Source organism: Mustela lutreola, chromosome 17 (assembly GCF_030435805.1).
Source record: "Mustela lutreola isolate mMusLut2 chromosome 17, mMusLut2.pri, whole genome shotgun sequence".
In the NCBI taxonomy this organism is placed as follows: Eukaryota; Metazoa; Chordata; class Mammalia; order Carnivora; family Mustelidae; genus Mustela; species Mustela lutreola.
Genome location: NC_081306.1, coordinates 5031017 through 5051628, shown reverse-complemented (window position 1 = coordinate 5051628; position 20612 = coordinate 5031017). Strand labels below are relative to the sequence as shown.

General features: G+C 53.0%; 2 protein-coding genes across 2 annotated transcripts in view; one reads left to right on the top strand and one right to left on the bottom strand.

Moving 5' to 3' along the window:
- Nucleotides 1–9758, top strand: part of USP31 (ubiquitin specific peptidase 31) — a 212900-nt gene extending 203142 nt beyond the window's left edge. Inside the window, exons 17-19 of the transcript XR_009349253.1 lie at nt 4926–5056; nt 8408–8478; nt 9626–9758. The gene's annotated coding sequence lies outside the window, so the exon portion shown is untranslated. The remainder of the gene's footprint in view (nt 1–4925; nt 5057–8407; nt 8479–9625) is intronic.
- A 691-nt stretch (nt 9759–10449) lies between these two features.
- Nucleotides 10450–20612, bottom strand: part of HS3ST2 (heparan sulfate-glucosamine 3-sulfotransferase 2) — an 86790-nt gene continuing 76627 nt past the window's right edge. The window contains exon 2 of the mRNA XM_059154834.1: nt 10450–11068. Coding sequence (XP_059010817.1) covers nt 10450–11068 — 619 coding nt within the window. The remainder of the gene's footprint in view (nt 11069–20612) is intronic.

Here is a 20612-nt window from a genome sequence, read left to right as displayed (position 1 = left end):
TTCCCTCATAGCGATAGTTACGCTTTTGTGTTTTAATTAATTTGGGCTAACGGGACTGATTTTCCACATATGATAAAAAGGTAAGGTTTCCTTTTAGCATAAAAGTAAGCAGGGGAAAGGCGATGATTAAAACAAAGAGATGGAGGTCATGATAGCAAAGGAGGTATGTGGGCATGACCGAAATTGTCACGATGGTGCTCGGATGGCAAGATGCTGGTGGAGTTCGCATTCCTTGAAATCTCAATGTCACATTTTGTCTTCACAAACGGCAGATCAGGGTCACTGGTTCCAATGTTCTCCGCGAGGAACAGGCGGCTTTAGTTCACTCATTTGGCCGTTGATCATGGTTTGATTCTGTTTCACTCAATAGAGAACATTTAGAACGGATAAACTAAGACCCTTGATATTTTATTGGCCTTGATTTCATGTATATAAATCATTTATGGTTCAAGTCATATGATCTCAATAGTATCGATCCAAGGCTTTTAATTCCCTCTCTTTCTTCCTCTCATTTTTTCTAAATTCACTAAGAGAATCAGAGTGGTAGGTAGGTTAGCAAATTCTGTGTGTGTGTGTTTTAATGGCCTACAATGAGACTGTCCTTCAACAATCTGACACAGTTTCTACATGAACTAGAAACATGTCCTCTTGTCCTGGCAAACAGGGAGACCAGTATCCTTTTATCTGTTGGATGTCAAGGTTATATTCACAGGTGCCAGGAGACAACATGGAACAGTCAACCCGGATAGCTAAATGGTGCCAGGTAGAATTAGCTAACTGTGAATTGCGCCAAAAAGAAAACCTGCATTTGCCACCCCCCCAAAAGTCTTGGTATTCAAGTGGGAAACACTAAATTACCTACTCAAAAAGAGTTCATTCACTCAGTTACCTGGGGGCCATTTTGCTGCCGAATTTTCCAGAAAGGTTAAAAGCTACACACTTGTACTCAAAATTGAAAGTAGTCTCCCAAATACGGTTTGTTGTTGTTGTTGTTTTTGGTTTTGTTTTTTTAAAGATTTTATTTATTTATTTGACAGACAGAGATCACAAGTAGGCAGAGAGGCAGGCAGAGAGAGGAAGGGAAGCAGGCTCCCCGCTGAGCAGAGAGCCCGATGCGGGGCTCAATCCCAGGACCCTGGGATCATGACCTGAGCCGAAGGCAGAGGCTTTAACCTACTGAGCCACCCAGGTGCCCCCAAATATGTTTTTTTAAAAGATTTTATTTATTTATTTGAGAAAGAGAGACAGCGCACGAGAGGGGAAAAGGTCAGAGGGAGAAGCAGACTCCCCAAGGAGTCCCGCATCCGGGACTCCAGGATCATGACCTGAGCCGAAGGCAGTTGCTTAAACAACTGAGCCACGCAGTTGCCCCCAACTATGTTTAGTAAGGAATGGCAGATCCCCCGACTAAAAAACTCCCCCAGGAAAGATAGAGTTCTCTTACATTTGAGTCCTTAGAAAGTACTCCTTAGTAAAAGGACTGTCTGTAAATTACTTACTTTTGAACTACAGCATATTGTTTGTACATCCTGAAGCACACTCAGTGCCAGTCTGGGATGTATACATAGGTTGCTGGATGGACTTAGTAAGAGAGAAAGCAAACAAGCTGAACACAGATTTAGTCATCATTCCTTGTAATATGAGCTCAAGGGCAAGCATCAGATGGAATCAAGCCATCAGAAGGTCACCTTACAGAATGAGATGGTAGGTGGTTCTGTTGACGGAATCATGACATTGCCCCTTCCTGACCAATGACCCCAAAAGTCAACTGTCCTAATGTCCTAGGAATGGGTGTAGGGGACGGGGACTCTGGATGTCAGCTTGGTTTCCGGGGGTAGGCTTGGGTCAAGTCCACGCCCCTCTCTTGTCCTTTTTTTGCCCAAGACAAAAACCAGGACTTATGCCCAATTTCTTCCTATTACCTCTGCTTCTCAGGCATTAATATCCTGGCCTTTGAGCGTGCTAGCTTAAAGACACCTAACTGTTCCTCATTCCCAGACCTGGCCATCTTTATGGATGTCAAGTATTTTCCAAAAGACAACTTATAGTTTAGTGCTACAGCGCCAAGCCTCTTCCTCATAAAAGCAAGGAATTTACAGATTTGAAGTTACAGATGTGAGCCCTGGCTGGGTGACCTTAGACAAGTCGCTTTAAAACATTCCATGGGCCTCCATTTCATCCTTGGCAAAATGGCACTAAAAGTCTTGGTTATTACAAAGAGACAATGCTGTTAAGATCCTGTCATGGTTATTCAAAGGCAGGAGAAAGACTCAAGTCTTGCTTAATACCTTTGTTTCCCAAATACCTGGCCTCTGCTGATTTATCTTTGTGTCTCTGTGTTACCCTGAGTCCCGTTGCTCTGTCCCTGCCTAAGGGCCCTGAACAGAGATGCCTCGAAAGCCACGGTGAGGGGCCTAGCAGGGGCCCTGAGCCTGGGACCAGGCTTCTCTGGGTCATGTGGACAGCGGGGCCCATGCTGGGCTCTGATCCAGATGTGCGGCATGGAAGGAGGGGCCAGGCCAGGGGCTGAGGAGCAGCTAGGCCGAGCTCTCCGGGCATCCTTCGCCCCGGTCCTGCAGAGGAGCGGAGGCCTTCCTAGGAGCCCATGGGCAGGACTGAAGGCTCATCAGCAGGTGGCATGATGACAGCTCCCCCGCAGGACTGAGCTCCCGTCAGTCAGACCGGTGCCCGCAGACAGGCTCCCGCAGACAGGCTCCAGGCTGAGGTGTGCTTGCTGGGTGGGCCGTGCCCACAAAGCAGGTGTCAGTCAGCCGTGATCCAATTAGTCATGTGTTGTCAATCACGTTCCGGTCAGACGGGGGCCAGCGAGACACATGTCAGTCACACAGGCGCCTCTCCAGTCCTTCGAGGCACACACAGGCCCATCATGCGCGTTTCCACCAAACACTCTGCTGACCGAGGAAGGGGCGCACACCGCGCACCCCCAGCCGTGAGCGGGAGGAATCAAGAAGCTGCTGGAAGGCCTTCTGTCCTCCCCTGCTCTTCTCGTGCCACTTTTCTTTCATGTTCTGGTCCCTTCCTCAGCAGTCCGAGTGTGTGTCCACGGGCGATGCAGGTGCCAAGGGGTGGGGGCCCAGGAAGTGGACTGCCCCCTCAGGGACTGGGTTCCGCAGTCACCGGGCCACGTGACAAAGGCAAGATCACCTTGAGAAATCCCCTCAACACCGCCACGTTCCCCTCCCGTCACTGCCGTGGATTTCTGTTCGCTTACCCAGCCATGCGTCTGGGGAAGGAGTTGGCTTGCGTGTAGGGGCCACTTATTGTCTGAGAACAATAAGTAGTGGTCGACATTAGAGTCACGGTCCCAGAGCAGCAGGCTCCCACTGTGACGGGGGGGTGGGGCCGGAGGGGCCCCTTGTCATGGTCACTGTCGTCTCTGCTCACAGAGCAAACTTCTGCTATTCCAGCCCCTCCCTTCTCTTGGTGTAGACTAGAACTGAATTTGGGTGAACCGAATGCTTGTATGACGTGACTCCTTGCATGATCAGGTGAAACGCAGTCGGCTTTGCTGTGGCGGTGTCGGGAAGTGTGCTCGGCCCAGTGCCCGGAGCTCAGCGTCCGTCCAGGCACCAGGCACACACGTGCATAACAGGACCCCAGGGCCTCTGACTTGTTCTCTCAGCTGTTTCCTGGCAGGGGGCGGGCAGGGGTTTGAGCGATGAGCCACTGGGCTTGCACAGCTGGCTTTAGAACGGACTCCTGAATGCCCGATAATGTAGCCTCCAGGGAGAGGGTACTTGACCTCCATAGCATGAAATGGCCTGGGGTGGGTGCCTTCCCACAGGGAAACTGGCAAAGGATGCAAATCAGATGTCTCCCTCCCCGCCACTCACAGGGCCAGTTTGGGGTTGAGGGCGGGGAGAAGGTGGGGCCGGAGGGCATGTGTCTTGAGAAGTCAAGTGGAGGTGACGGGAAGATGAATTGGAGATTGCAGACGGGGAGATAACTAGGAGGTTTCGGAGACGGTGGGGAAATATTGGGAAGCCAGGAGACAGCTTTTTCAAACAGCTGGGAGTTTCACTGTAACAGAGATTGTGAATTGTATCCACTCTCCTCCTAGTATCAAAATCTTGGATTGTCAGGGAGGAGAAGATGTATTCAGCTGAAAGACTACATTTTCTGGCTTCCTTTTCAACTAGAGATGGTCAATGAGATAGAAGTTACTGGTAGAATTTCTGGGCAATCTCCTCAAATAGGGTTGACTTGGTTAAGTAGTTTTTTTCTGACTTCATTCTTTTCCTCCTCCTTCTAACTGGAACATAGATGCGGTGGCTGGTGCACCAGCATCCATCTTGGGTCATGAAGACAAAACCAATGGACTAAGGATAATGTGGCAGAAAGAGAGGAGGAGCCCAAGTCCTTGATAACAAAATGGAGCTACGTCCTAATCTGACCAGCTCCAGATTTCTTTAAATGACCTCTTTGAGAGAGAAAATCCCTAATTTGTTGAAGCAACTGTTGTCAGTAAAAAGCAGTTTGGAGTATAATTTCTAAATGACCCATTCGTATTTCCATTTCACATTAGAAAATGAAATAAAGTTTGTCCTAAGCTTGTTTTGGGAGCTGAGGTATATAAGCTTTCTTTTTCTTTTTCTTTTTCTTTTTTTTTAATTTTATTTATTTTTTTTTTTCACATTGTTCTAATTTATTTGATTAGTTTATCTGGAAAAACTTTATAAATACATTATTTAAGAGGACAGTCTATATTCTTGCTCTGAAAAAATAATGTTTCTTTTTCACATTTTAAAACTGTTTAGTATGCTTTCTTTTTTTTTTTTAAATGATAAAAGTAATATGTCCCTCTTATTTATCAGGAAGCCAAGTTTATCCAGAGCCACGTTCATTGTCAAGGTGGGAGGAGCCCCTCTGGGGCACCTATTTATCCGTCTGATTTGGTTCTTCAGATTTCCAGTGCTGGGCTCTGAGATGCAGAGAGAGAGGACAAGGTCACAGATGTTCCCCACAGAAGGACTCTAACTAGTGACCCACCTTCTCTGAGAAAAGACTGGATCTGCATTCCTCCTCTGAGTGTCTGGTAGGTGTGAGGTACATTCTGAATTGGCTGAAAAAAATGAGAGTAGCCATGGAACTAGGGTGTGGCAGGGGTGGGTACAATCCAGGGACCAGAATTCAGCCCGGTCCTCCGATTCCTTGGTCACCGGTTCGTCCTGGAGCTCCCTCCACGAGGGGAGCTGAGAGGAAGACGAACACAGCTGTGCCTCCTCCGCGCCTGGCTCGTCTGCCTAACGTGTTCAGTAACTTAGATGGAGTGACCGAAATCCCATCGATGATTCCTTGCTGCACACTTCGTCTAGCAGGGTCTCCACCCAGTCTCAGGAGTGGTCCACATTACGCCATTCCTGTTCCCGGAGATGTAACGTGATCGTACCCATGGTCTCTCGTGGAAAAGTGAGCTTTACCTGAGAAGCCACGAGATTGGGTATAAGGGAAGAAGGAGCAGGAGGGAAGTCCGTGCCCTTCTTTATAGTCTTTGCAGACCTTCAGCTCGTGCATTGGCTTCGGTGGTTGAACTTGCTTCCTCTCTCAGGCCTCTTTTGTGGGAACTGCTCCAGGACAGCAGCCAGACAGTAGCCCTCAAGGCCGTGGCACCCTCACATTCTAGCCATGGGAAGCAGAAGCACAAGGAGCATAAAATAGCTTGTCTGAGGTCCCAGAGTAGATTAGTGAGCTACAGTTACAACGTGGGCTCCTTTTTTTTTTTAAGTTTATTTTTAAAATTTAATCTTTATACCCAATGTGGGGCTTGAACTCATGACCGGAGATCAAGAGTGGCATGCTCTTCTGACTGAGGCAACTGGGCGCCCCGGGGCAGCTCGTGCTCTTAACCACCATACCTGCCATCTTGCATTTACTGCACTTTGAAGTTGGACTTGCTTTGAAGGGCCGAGACATGAAAAACACAACAGCTGCCACACCAAAAGCACTCCGTAAGTGTTGGCTCTCCCTACGCCTTACCCTCCTCTTGCAAACACTCAGTAAGTACTTGTTGAATAGTTTTGAGTGTTCATAAGTATGCGTGAGTGAGGATCCAGGAAACAGACACACACACTAGCACGCGTCCGCAGACACACGCGCGTACGTGCCGGAGAGATGACACGACATGGGTGGGCAGTCCCAAGGCACCAAGACACCAGCAGGGTTGGAGGAGCCCCTCAAAGACGGGCCAGCAGCCAGCAGAATCAAAAGCATCTTGGATGTCTCAGTGCTAATTCCAGGAGCATTCAGATCTCGGGAATCCCAAGCTCGGGAGGAACGGTGGTCAGGGCTACTGTGCACAGTTGTGCCATCTGTGTCCTACACAAAGATGGCAGCTGGGGCTGGGGAGAGCGGGGGCTGGTAGGCAGTCCGCGCTGTAATTGTTATTCATACTGTGCACCTGAAAGGCTGTGTGCATCCCAAAGGGGCACCCTTTTCTCATTTTTTGGCCAAGGGGAGTAACTTTTTCTAAATCTCACAAAGATGCTGTATAAGTTAATAATGGCAATAAAGGTCCCCAGAGATGGAAGAAATCCGAGGCAGAAGACAGCACTTACGGGAGGCATGCATTCTTGGGCGTTAAGCAGTAGCCCAAAGGCTGGTGTTGAGGGACAGAGCCCCAGTAGTTCATTTACCCAGTTATTAAGTACCTACTGTATGCTGGACATTCTGCTGAAGAAGACGGATACAGACTGCACGTCCATGGAGCACTACCGACCCTCGGGCGAGACAGACGTCAGACAAGGAAACGAATCTATAATGTCAGCTAGAGGTCAAGGCCATAATGGAAGGAAAACGGAATGCAAGACGGGCAGTGACCGAGGAGAAGGAAAGCAGTTCTGGGTCGGCGGTTGAGTTGAGAATGTGGCGGTGGGGAGGAGCCTGCCGTGACGTCTTGAAGATCAGCCCCTGGAGAGGAGTGAACGAACTGGTGTTGGAGTTCAGGGTAAGATCCACGTACTACTTGGATTCCAAGCAAGTGGCTGGAACCAAAGAAAGGCAACCTAGAAGGACTGAGTTCTACCATCCTCGCACAAGCCCGGGGAGCCTCACTCACGACATGAGGAAGCCGTGAGTAGGAAGGATGTTGCAGCCTCATATGGAGGAGGCTCGTTCTGCCTGTGCCCCCTCGTCCCCCCAAGAGACTGAATGTTCAAATGGACAACAGCCCGGCCAAACAGACAGCAGAACTCTGACCCACAGTTTCCATAGCACAATGGACCTGTTCAATGCCCGTCAGGACTCGTATTCCGATCCCCCTGCTTCCACCTCAAGACCAACCAGAAAACACGACATTGCTCTGCAAGCCAACTACATAGGAGGCCACACTTCTGGTTCACCTGCCTCCATCTTCCCCTGGCCAACAGCGTCCCATCAGGGCAGACCTGAAGGCTTCCCAACACAGGTCCCTTTGCTTCCGTAGGCTCTGTGTCAGTAGGCTCTGTTCTCCCTTGGAAGGGTCTTCTCGGATTTCTAGACCCTCTCTCTGCTGCTGAGTGGGGTTGCAGATACGGGGCGAATCGTGAGCACTAGAATGGAAGGAGCCTGGCGGACTGTGCAATTGCCACACACTCTGGACTGTTCGAAACACACGCACGCAGCCCGAGGAGGCCTTTTGGTCTCAGATCGAATGGTCAGACTTCATCTGTTCAAACTGTACTGATTTCGAACTTGTGCAAGTTTGCCTGGAGTGCCCTGGGGGAAGGGGTATATTTGCACTGGATTAAAAATGAAGAGTTTGCCAAGCAGATTCATATACACCAGATTTCACTCATTGAAACTGGGATTTTTGAGGAACTTTAGCTTCTTTCACTTGCATACAAGGATTGATATGCTAATTACAATAGACTCTTATCTATTCAATAGTACTTAGAGTGCACTTAGACTGGGCAGCCTGGGAATGCTTAGAATGGAGAGAAATAAAGCTGCCCTGGGACCCACAAAATTCCAAACTCTTGTCACTTTTGACTGTAGACTTCCCCCGTTCAGGATAAACAAACAAATGTTACTCTTTCTTGAGTATTTTGTATCCCCAATGTAAGTCTGTCTCTTTGGACAGCTCTGGCTGCCACGTGGCCCTGGATCACAGGATACCACTTCTGGGGGGGGGGGTCGCGTAGGCCAGTTCGCTAATGTCCACATACAACCGGTCCCTCTTCTTGTCACCCCAGCTTCTCGGTGGTGGCAGCTCCCGCTGGCCTCCATGTCACTTCCCCTGTGCCCACAGGGGAGGCACAAAGGGGGCAGACTCCCAGGACTGGCTCCGTGGTACCCTGGTCTCAGCTGATCTCCTGTGAGATGCCTGGTGCAGGAAGATGGGCCAAGACACAGAACTAAGGTCTTAAGCTTTCGTGTCCTCCTGTCTTCTAAGTCAGACTCTCATTTTCAGGAACCTTGCACTGCACCTGACCGAGCAAAGACCAAGTGGCCCCTGGAGGTTTGGCAATCCTTGGCTTACCGGTGAGTGCCGGGGAGCTACCTGGGAATCATGACCAGAAGTGTAGTTCCTTGGGACATTCCTGTCGGTGCCCCCAGGCCCCCAACACCTCTCCACCCATTCACACATTCATCCATCAGCCATTTTGTGCGCCTCCTGTGGGACAGCAGATGCAGTCTTGACTCTCGAGGAGCCGTGGTCTACGGTGAGACAGACATTGATACAAATAATGCTCATCTAGCATGACAAAAGCTGTGATATGTGTGCAAACAAGTGAATGCAGAAGAGTGAGCAGATAGGTTGGTTAGGGAAGGCTTCTCGAATATAAAGCAGGTGATGCTGGAGTGGACTCTTCCGGAAGCTTCCATGAGCTAGAGACTTGGGGTGGGGAAAGAGGGTAGGGAGAGGAGGCAGTCCAGGCAGAAGCGGGAGGACCTAGAAGACCTAAGAAAGGCCTGGTGCTCTGTGAGGTTGGAACAGAGGACGAGGGAAGGAAGGATCCCAGAAACTGGGGCTGGGGTGGTCTTGGGCATCGTGCAGGAAGATTTGGGCTTTATTCTGAGGTCACATACACACACCCAAAGCAGGGCTGTGAACGCCCATGCCAACAGGGGCCGGGCAGATGATGTGCATCAGTGGGGTGGGCCCGATGGAGCCCCAAAGACCCGGGAGCACGGGCTTCATCCAAAGGCGGCAACTGAGTGTTACTGTTCTAGAATGCAGGCTCAGTGCCTCACAAAAAAAAGGATATCTGTATTTTTATATGAACACTCCCCAGTTTTAACTGTTGGACAATATTTCAAAACATCATGCTGGCCAAGCAGAAACAACTGACGTCTGATCAGTCCCCGTGCTTCTCGTTTGGCACTCCAGATCCAGAGCTTACGCAGAGAGCTGTCACAGTCAGACCCGTGTGTCAGAGCTGTCCCCACAGATCTCCACGTGAGGTTTCTGCAGCAGCCTCTGCCAGCAAGAACCTCTTTTCTCCATCTTCAGCCCCTTGCTCCTTGCCCAAGTGGTTCTGCACCCCCCTCACTACCCTCTGGACTACAGCCCCCGGCTGCCCTCCCGGACCACACCCATCCCTCAGGGCCCTCCGGGGCCACGCCCATCCCACAGCTGCCAGTAGCATCCTCAGCACTAAGGCCGCCCACCCCTCATCTTGCACAGGAGCAGCCAGATGAATGAGCCGTGCTCCGGGCCTGACACACAGAGAAGAGCCCAGCATCCAGGACACGAGAGAGCCATATTTATTTCACATGGACAAGCATGATTCCTTCGCATGCTGAACATGAAAGCTCGCGTGAGTAAAGTACCCGTAACAGCAGAATTAATGTGCTTTTGTCCATAGGGAGCAGGGAGGGTCACAAAGTGGTTTTCAAAGACCGTTAACCTTCAAGCAGAGTTGAGACCACAGGCTTTGAAATCTCTGGTTTATTTCATCATCGAAGGGTCTGTCTGCGGGGAGTGACTGGGGGGTGCTTCCGGCCCTGCAAAGTCTCGATGAGCTGCTCAGGTCAGGAGCAAGAGGACGGTCTCCTGTCCCACCACCCGGGGCGGCTGGGGAGAGTGAAGCTCAGAGGGGAGGTACATGCCACTAGGAATTAGCAAGTCCGCTCTGGGGCGGACAGCGACAGGGACAGACTGCTGTGTTCACAGCAACAGAACCATCACCACTTATCCAGCATAATCAGAAGATCCGTTCTTCTTAAAGCCGTTTCCCAAGGCCTCGGAGGGGCTGAAGGGAAATGATTCGGAACTGACTGGACAGGCCAGAAGCGGGTCAGCTCTGCCTCGACAGACTGGGGAGAGCTAGTGGCAAGGAACCCCCTGGTCTCGTGGCCTTAGCTGGTCCTCCCAGATCCAGGACGATGGAACCCGAGATGGGAAAGGGGGCTGGAGCCTGGCTTGGGTTTGCTGGGGTAAGAGGATCACAGGCTGGGGGGCCGGCCTCACGGAAGAGACAAGCAGAAGAACGCTTACATCTTGGTGGCTCACTCCCACCTGAAGTCCTGTCCAACTGTTTCATAAAATTTAATATTATAAGGTCTATAAAATTCCCGGAGCTGGTCTATCACTTCCGGATCAATCTGTACATGAGTTCTGCCTTTCGATTTGCCCAGGCACCGAGGCAGGAGGCTTGATTCTGTTTTTCTCAAGCAAGGGAATCCTTTGGTCTTGTTGAAGTAGAAGTGCTTGTCCGTGATGAACCTCTTGATGCCCAGGAAGTCCTGGACGCGGCCCAGCTCGCCCGCGGGGTCGGTGATGAGCCGCTCGCCGCTGACGAAGTGGATCTGAGCCAGTGGGAAGTACCGCAGCCAGCTCTCCAGGTGGAGCGCGTACATGCCGATCCGGATGGCGCTCCACGACACGTCCACCTGGCCCAGCGTGCGGTTGCGGAAGGACAGGCCCTCGAAGGTGGGGATGTCCGGCTTCTTGGAGAGCGTCTGTGTGTAGTCCGAGATGGCCCGGGTCACGGGGTTCCGCACGACCACGATCAGCTTGGTGTCCCGGGACATGTTGAAGATGCGCCGAGGGGCCTCCTGCGTGACGAAATAGCTGGGGGTCTTCTCCAGTGTGATCTGGCTCTCCAGGGTCCGCGGCATCAGGCTCCTGTGGGGCAGAAGCGGCACACCGTCAGACAGGGTCCCCCTAGGGAAGGGGAGCAGGGAGGTGGTTTCCCTACACCCAGCCCCCAAGTGCGGCCCCCCCCCCCCCCGTGACATCCGAGCTCCACGTGCATTCACCGGGGGGTGCGGGGTGGGGGGGGGAGGTGCCCACCCATCTTCAGCCAGCACGATGGACGCCCACACTGCTGCGTCCTCGGCTGCGATCCCTCCACGGCGTCAGGTCTCCGGGGAGGGACCCACTTCAACTCGTGCTAGTTGCTTAAAAAAATCTTTAACAGGTTTGCTTTAAAAGAGGAAACAGCCTAAAAGTTCATCAGTGTGGCTTAAATAAATGATGGATGACCCAATTAACAGAAATAGGCATATCTGTTATATACAGAAAGGGAATGATCTCCAAGATACAGTGCTGAATAGAGAAAGAGAAGATACAGCATGTTCGCCTAAAGGACACGTAACGGGTAAGAATGACGCTTCTGGGGAGGGGTCTTGAGGCGGGGGCAGAGTGAGGGGGTCAGGGATAAATGAGAATTACTTTTATTGGATAACCTTTTATGCTGCTTAAAATTTTTAATGTATTTGTTGATTACATATTCAAAAAATACAAAAGCAAGCCACTGAATATTCTTCTGGCAAAAGATATTTCCCCAAACATATTAAGAAAAATCTTTTTTTTTTTTTTTTTTTTTTTTTTTTTTTGCGGGGGGTCGGGGTGGGGGAGAAGGCTTGTTTTGTAGGAATAGCAAGTGTGTTAGAAACGAGTCCTGATGTCTTTCTCTGCTGCAACACATCGGAAATACATCCTTGGTGTAAGCCCGACACAGCACGAACTCCAGGCCAGTCAGGACCTCAGCCAGAAGCCAGGTAATGCAAACTTCTCCTTACTCTTTAGTTTCCTGGTTCGGCTGGAGACTTGAAGAGACAATGGTGGGAAGCTCTGAAGTCTCCCTCCCCGGTGTGTCTCCTTCGGGCCTTGATGGAGGGGAAGACTCCTTGGCTCCCACTTGGTTCTTCTCTCTGAAGGTCACGTTTTACACTTTAGACCACCCCAGGAATTTTTTAAAAATGCAGCTGTCCGGGGTCTATCCTAGACCAACTGATTAGAAATATATGGGGCGGGTCCTTTTTTTTAAAGCTCCTCAGGTGGTTCCAATGCGGAGGCAGAGCTGAGAACCCCCCCCCCCCCAGATCATGGTTTCCCCACTGCGACTCATCTACCCCCTGAGCATTCCTCTTCCCCTTCTCTGGAGCGCTGGAGCACTCCCGGCTCCTAGTCGCCGTCTTCCCAGATCCCATCACGCACGCCATCCAACAGCCCAGCTCCAGAGCTCTTTAACCGAACTCTCCACTTTCTCTTTCCTTTTAGCAATCCCTCCTCATCACAGTACGTTGGGTCTTGTCATTGGAACTGCCCTAATTCTGAAACGGTTCCCCTCTTAAGTTCCACTCTAGGTCTGTGGAGGGGTCGAATGGTGGCCCTCCGAAAGATATGTCCACTCAGAACCTACGACTGTGACCTTACTTGGAAAAAGGGTCTTTGCAGATCTAAAGTTGAAGATCTCAAGAGATGAAGCCGGGCGGGCCCCACTCCAACAAGCAGTGAGTAGCCTTCCGGGGAGCAGCGACAGTGACGGTGGCATGTGAAGGTGAAGGCAGAGCGGGGGTGACAGATGGACAAGCGAGACATGCCAAGGACTGCTGGCCACCACCAGGGGTTAGTGGTGGTGTCCCCCGGTGTGCGGTCATTTGTTACGGGAGCCCCCGGAAACGAATCCAGACGATAACCTTCTCTCTTCCCACCTCAATTTAACACAGTCTCAAACTCCTTATACCTGATCTTCAAATTCATCTATGAATCCCTCGACTTCACGGTCCTCCGTGCCTGCTCTGGACCCACAAATACCCACCGCCATAGCGCCATGGCCACGGTCGTAAGCACCCAACCCCGCATGCATTTCCTCGTTCGAGGAGTTCTCCCCATCTCCAGCAGTGCATGCTTCCCGACCCCCGTCTCTTCCGTTCGCTCCCTGGACTGACAGACAGCAGCAGAGAGCACGACAGACCCGGACAGCTGGGTCCTGGATATCCTTATTAATTCTGGTTTCAGTGGAACTCCGACACTGCTCAGTCATGGTTGGTATTTGTCTTTCCAGAACCCCTTATGGTTCTTCCGAAGAAGCGCTCCACATTCTCACCGGGAGCCCCCAACTCTACTCCTGTTCCTCCGCCTCCACGCACATCAGCTCCACCTCTGGACTGTTCTCTGCACCCACGCTGGATCCCTCCCACGGGCCCTGGATGACAAGGTGGGCTCACTGATCTGTCCGCCTGTGGGCGCAGGTCCCTTCCCCCGGCACCTGCAAACCCACTGTGTGCCTGACAGACGGACACAACTGCCATCCTGCTTCCAGGCTCGAGGTCTAGGAGGGAACCCTGTGAGTTGAAAGCTTAATATTTATTAATACCGAGTAGGCCGATTATTTTTAAAAAATAGTATATCATTATTAGCAATCACAAGTGTACATGAATAGAATTCCTTGGCTGGATTTCCTCAGACGTGTGGCTACAGCATTTTCTGACCCTGGCACAGCCTGTAATTAGGCGCTGGCCTTTAGGACAAGAGCGGACGACATTATACCGAGGTGACGGTGCGCTGAAGGTTAAGGACTTCCTATGGGGTTACTGATAGGAAGGTTTTCTCCAACACAAAAGGTTGACTTCACAAGCTACTCAACAAAATTTCTATGCAATACCCTTTATCACACTAACAAATACCCAAGAGAGAAATGTGTGGTACTGTCTCTTCCCAAGAGACTAAGGAGAGCTACTTTGCCAGGAGCACCAATGAACACCTCTGTCACCAGTTTAGGAGAATTCTGACCAATTCCAGGGATCTCCGGAGTACCCCATCATGCCCCGAGCCGTGCACTGAAGGCAAGCCCCGCCCATCCCATTCCCACCTGGCATCTCAGCTGCAAAACCAAGTCACAGATGCTGAGGAGACACTCACACTAGACGGCAAACCACCTCACGCAAGCGTCAGCACGCCATGAGCCAAATGGCTCCTGTGCCCGGCGCGCTTTCTCCGTCCCGTCCATACCTGCTTCTCCTTAGGTCATCGGGATAGACGGCTGGAGGCCGGTGACCACCATGGGCAAGGAGACCCCACATATTCCTCGTGGCTCTGGGCACGGGCAGGTGCCGGGTGTGGAGGGGGCAACAGACTTTTCCTCGAGGCTTACTTTCCCTCTTCACATCACTGTTTACATTTTGCTTACCTGTTTCCAGCTGCTAATAACTGAACCACTCTCTCAGTTCTGGCCTCCTTTGCTTACGAGGTTGCTCTGCACAAACTCCTGGAAGAACCGTCCGACACCCCGCAGTCTGGACTCACTCACCTCCCATGTGTTAGCGTGACCTGCTCGGTGGCAATTTTCCCTCCATCTGGCAACAGCCCCCAGATTTCTCGCGGAGGAACTCCCACTCCTGCTTTGGATAAAATCCTGGTAGGCCAAGGGGGTGGGTGCGTGACTGAAGCTAAGACGACCAGTGCCGACCGTGTCATGGAGACTGGGGGACTGAACCCTCCGGGCAGGCACGGGAGCCTGGAAGGGCCTCCGCACGGGCCTCTTCCACCAAGTCCCTCTGTCTGCATTCTCCCCTCCTCTTCTCGATTTATTTATTTTAGACAGAGAAAGAGTGTGGGCGGGGGGGGGGGGGGTGCAGAGGAAGAGGGAGGGAGCATCTCAAGCAGGTTCCAGGCTGAGCGTGGAGCCCAAGGCAGGGCTTGATCTCATGACCCTGCGATCATGACCTGAGCAGAAACCAAGAGTCGGACCAGTTTATCCAACTGAGCCCCCACCTGCTCTCATTCTTGTCCTGAGACCTGGTTCTTCCACTTCCCTCTGTCCGTCCCTACCTGTCCTTCCAACAGAGCACTACTGGTTCAAGTTAGTGAGCTTGCTTTCTGTTGCTTATACCCTGAGAATCCGAATCTTACCTCTTTACAACCTGGCCTCCTCCCTATGGAAGCCCTGCTCGCCCCCCGGGATTACCAGCTCTGCGAGGGCAGGGCAGCGAGCCGATGTGGATCTTCCCGATGGTCTGTGTCCCACTTCCCCGACGCACGTGGTCTCGCCGGAGGACTTCGGTCCTCCCCCGGCCTTCACCCACCACCGAAGAGCCGCGGACTCACAAGACTAACAGCAGATCCAACTCGCCCGCGCTCTAGACGGCCGTGCTCAACCCGCCGGGGCCGGACGCGGCTCGGACTCCCGGACTCACTTCTCTCTTTGGCCCGTCCTTGCAGATGACGTCGCCGCGCATCCGCTCACAAAGCAGAGAACCCTCAGGGCCATTCCTGACTCCTCGCATCTAAGGTCTTTCATTCCGGTAAGTTCTCAAGGAGCCCCACCCATCCCCACCCATCCCCACCCCAGCGCTCGCGCGGCCCCCGGCTGGTCATCTTTCTCCCTGACCTCCATGCTTCCTCCCTCTCCCCGCTCTGTCCGCTCTGCATCCTGCGTCCGCCACAGAAATCTTTCTAAAGCGCATCCTGGCTTGTGAGGCATCAACTATTCTTTGGAAGGAAGCCCATATTCCTTGGAAGGAAGCCCATATTCTTTGGAAGGAAGCCCATATTCCTTGACTCAAGGCTCTGCCTTGACTTTCCAGAATGCATCCTTTGCCCCTTCCTGGTAACCCGATGCTCCTGTCGTGCTGAACGCAACATCCGCTCCCCGAACACATCCCGCTCCGCCCTGTGTTTCGCTACTTGCTGAGTTCTTGGCTTTTGTTGAGACTCTGGATCGTCTTTCTTGTCCCTCTCACCCTGGAGAACGTTGACTCCTCTTTCCACGTCCAAACCAGAAGTCCCACATCTGTGAACCTTTCTTATAATTTCAGGGCACACGGCGCATCCCTCGGCCGGCGCCCCCACGGCGCCCGCATCGCTGCAGACCTCACGCGGGAGGCGGTCACGCAGCGCAGCACCGGTGGCCCTGTGGGCAGGCTTCTTGTCCATTTTTGCCTTCCCAGCACGACACCCGGCGCTCCGCAGCTGCGCAACCCACGGCTCAGCGATCCGGTGTGAAAGGCAAGTACCGACTGACAGGTTACCGTGAGTCCTCAGAAGCCAGTGTTCGTTCAGGAGGTGCAGCCTTTTCTTGGCGTTCTGGCCTTGGGCGGAGGAAGGTTTCAGCAGACCGTCCTGGGGAGGGAGTGGTCATGGCGCTGTTTTTACGCATTTTGTCCCGGCCACAGGTGCGCAGGCTCAGAGACGGAGGGAGGTCTACGCTGGCCTTCAGCCCGACCTCCCTGTGGAAGAACGGAAACTGGGAGCCAGGGAGCACGACCTGCGACCCGTTCTGCGGCGGCACACACTCCTTCGCCCGAGGCAGCCGCGGTGTGGCGGGAGAAGTGGCGGGAGAACTGGCCGTGGTGGGTCTGCAGTGTCCGGGGGTCGCGCTGCCCCCTGAGGCCACCTGCAGCGCCTCCGGAGGGATTTAAAGGGCCGGGCCCCACACCAGACTATTCAAATCGGAAACTCTGAAAGTGGGGCCTGGACTCTTGCCATTTTAAGGCTCCCCAGTCGACCGCAGGGCATCCCAGGGCCAAGCACCCCTGCCGCAGCCGGCGTGTTCCTTCAGCCAACTCAGCCTTTATAGAGTCGTTCGGGAGCGTCCGCCGGGGTGAGCCTTAGAGGAAGACAATCCACACCCCGGCTCCGGACACTCTCAGTCAGGGGGTTTGGAGAGCAGGAGTCTCCATTTTTAACAAGCTCGCCCATGTTTCTTACCATCAGAAAAGCTGGGCAGAGCCACTTTACTGAGATGCCCCCATCAGGATCGGGCGCAGGCTCCCTCCTATCTGATGCAGGTTCCTCTGCACGTCGTGTCTCTGCCCCTCCCCGCCTCCGGCCGCAGACGCCAAGTCCCAAGAGAACAGGGTTGGCGTCCGTCTTGCTCTCTAGTCCTGGCACCAAGGGGGCCACTGGCTCTTCCAGGGGAGCAGGAAACGTTTGTTGAAGGGAGAACCGCCGTCAGGGTTTTCATCTGGGAAGAGTGAGGACGAAGCCATTCGTGTCGCCGGACACGTGCATCTCTTCCATGCCGGCAGTCGGTGCGCGCAGCTTCTTCCCGAGGGAAGGATCAGACCTCTTGGGGGCCCTACCACTAAAAGGAAACAAAACCTAAATACTCTCTTGCCAGCTGGAAGCTCTCTGGAGAGGACACTGTTCTAGTCACGTGGTGGGGCCGAGGCTGCTCCTGGGGCGCCCCCCCACCCCGGCTGTCCACATCGGGGACATCCTCTGCATGTCAGCACACGGGAGCCCGTCTGAGCCGGGCTGGAGGATGACTGCCAAGATTCTCTGGAAGGTTTCATTTTCTACGAAATCGATACACTCCACATATGTGTTCTGGGAGGCCCAGCTGCCTGGGGGACTTCGGTGATTTATTAGTTCCTAACTGGGCAGCTAGGCTCCTTGAAAATCACAGTGGTCTCCAGAGGGATAATTAAGAGAAGAGGAGGAAAAAGGCTTTATTGCAAGAAGCTGGTTCTTCCAGCGAAAGCTACTCACCCCCGCATGCCAAGCCGAGCGCAGGCTGGCCCTGAAGCCATTTATCCCCGCCTGGTCGAGAGGAGACGCGAGGACCCCTTCCTTCCAAGCCTACAGCCCCAATTCCTTAGGCTCACAGGACCCCCAAGAGCAACACACGAAGTCCCAGCCTGAACTCCATGAACTGCTCCTCGCCGCACACAGGGTAAGGCCTTGATGGCTTTATGTGACTCTTCTTAATCTGGCCCGTGGCCACCCCGGGCTCTGGCCAGACTGGACCATTCAGGGTTCTCCCGACAAGACTATATTTTAGGCTAAGGGGCCTTTCACAGGTGGTGAAGCCCTCGGTAGCTTGTCAGGCTCTACTTCAGCTCTTAGCTCGTCATCACCTCCACCAGGGAGCCTTCCTTGCTCCCCTCCCGGAAGATGTAGGCGTTTGCTACCCTTGTCACTCCACGGTGCCCACGGCAGACAGAGCCCCCATTTTACACACTGTCTGTGTCTATCAGAGCCCTAGAGTGTCAGGTCATGGAAGGTGGGGAATCGAACCTATCACACTGCTACATCAACAGTGCTCGGCCTATGCCTGCTAGGGACTTGTGTAGTCATTCATTAAACAAGCACTCATGAAGCACCTACTGTATGCCAGGGATACAAAGATAAGCAAGGTGTAGCCTCTGTCCTCAGGAGTTAACAGTCTTGTGGAAATGGGGGGGGGGGTCCCTTATTTCCCAGTGTGGGGGCCAGTACCTGAACCTGGCTTCCTACAAGGGCTGGGGGCTTCTTCCCTCTGGCCAGAGGGACTAGGTCTGAACCCAGTTTCCCCCCACAGGTCATCAAGGAGCCAGGCAGCTGGCTTTCCCGGAGAACTCCTGTGCCCGGCCTGCCTGGTGTCCCGGTACTGCGCTCAGTCCCCCAGCTGGCAGGGCCGCTCTCAGCCCGCCACAGAGAGAGCCCCAGGGTGCAGGTTTACCCAGTGAAGCCTACTCCCTCTTCCATACCTCGTGCATTACGGGATTTGTCCCAGGTCCTGCCGAGTCACAGACAGAGACCAGAGAAGGAGCCTCCTTGTGTGATCTACCCACACAGAGATGTTTGGGGGGCAGTGCACTACTCCAGGGGCTGGTTGTGAGTGTGCGATCTGGAATCAAAGAGCCCCTTGCAAACCACAGAAATGGGCACACGGCTTATTTCTCCGAGCGTAATGGGCCCCAGGTTCACCCCACACTGTTAAAAGGGGCAGGATTTCCTTGTATTTTTTTTTTTTTTTTAACGTCTGAGAGAAATAAGCCAGACACAGAAAGAAAGACAGATACCATGCGATTTCACTTAAATGTCGAACTTCTAGAACCAGAGAGTAGAATGGCGGTTGCCAGAGGCGGGAGGGAGGGGCACTGAGGTGTTAGCGAAAGGGTACAAACTTCCAGTTCCAAGATGAAGAAGTCCCGGGGATCTAGTTACAGCGCGGTGACTCTGGCTAACAGTCCTCCACTGTGTACTTGAAATCTGCTGAGAGAACAGATCTGAAGTCTCCGCGCACGTACGTGCGCGCGCACACAGTCACTCTGAGGTGATGGACAGGTTAATTAACTTGATTGTGGTTAATATCATTTCATGACGCAGCCACATATGAAACCATCATGTTCTAGATTTTTTTTTTTTAAAGAAAGCAACACAGGCGCAGCGTGCATCGAATGCACACACGGTCTGCGAAGGGCCCAATGTTTATATCCTTCGAATTCATCCTCCGAAGCCCTACCTGCTCCCCACACCATGTGGCCATCTCTGGAGGCGAGGGCTGTGGGAGGCAAGGAGCTCGCGCGAGCCACGTCCGCACAGATGGGCTTCGTGCTTTGTAAGGAGAGAAGCAAGAGAGAGATCCACCCCCCCATGGGAAGATCCGGCAGGAAGGCGGCGGTCCACAAAGCAGGGAGAGAGCTCTCACCAGACAGCTCAAATGGGCCGGCAAGCGGATGCTGCACCTCCAGCCTCCAGAAGTGAGAGAACTGAACGCCTGCTGTGGCAGCCCCCACACCCCTCCGTGGTGGTGCTGCCCCAGCACCCGGAGCCAACAGAGACGCAGTCCCCGGGAGCCCGCACATGAGCCAGCGCCTGCGGCACACTGGCGGGGGGGGCCTGCTCCGGGGGCCGAGCCACCTCCCTGGGTCTCCCCGTGAACTCCAGGAGGCCCCACGCCTCCCTCATTCCTGCTCTCGGGCGGAGGAAACTGGGGCAGAACGCACGTCATCGCCAAAGCAAGGCAAGTCACAGATTCTGGATTCAAGTGTGACTCTAGCACCAGAAGAAAACGTGAGAATGTAAAATTAATCTTGGCACGAGGACAGCCTTTCTAAGCATGAGACAAAAACCATGAAAGAAGAAACGGAGAAGTTGGCCTCTGTGAAAAATGGCAGTCTCCGGCATGGAAGCCAAGAGAACAACAGAACCAGAACAGAAGGAAAGTGACCCCGTTGGAAACGCGCTGGCGGCATGTGAGGAACGAAGGGACGCTTGTTGCAGAGTTCCTGCAGACCAAGACGAGGACGAGCCGGCAGCAGGCAGGCACGCGGGCCATGGAAAGAGGGAACGGTGAAAGAATTGAATTGCAATAAATACATGAAAAAGATACTCCAGCTCTCGCAAAGTTAAAGAAATGCAAATTAAAACCATGAGGCGATGACATCCGCCTTCAACACTGGAAAAATATATTTTCCAAAAATGCTAACCGTTATTGCTGGCTGCGGTGTCCTGAACGAATGAGCCCTGTCCAGTGATCGGCAGGGCTGTCGATGGGCTGCAGCAGGACGGCAACGAGAAATTATGCCCCCAGATGGAAGGCACACGCTCTACTCCAGCCAATCCACTTCCGGGGACTTATTTGTCCAGGCGGGGCAAGACCTGGGTGCTGGGTGTCTGTGGCGGCATCTGGGGAGATGGGGAGGCCCGGCCAGACTCCTGTTCCTCCCTCCAG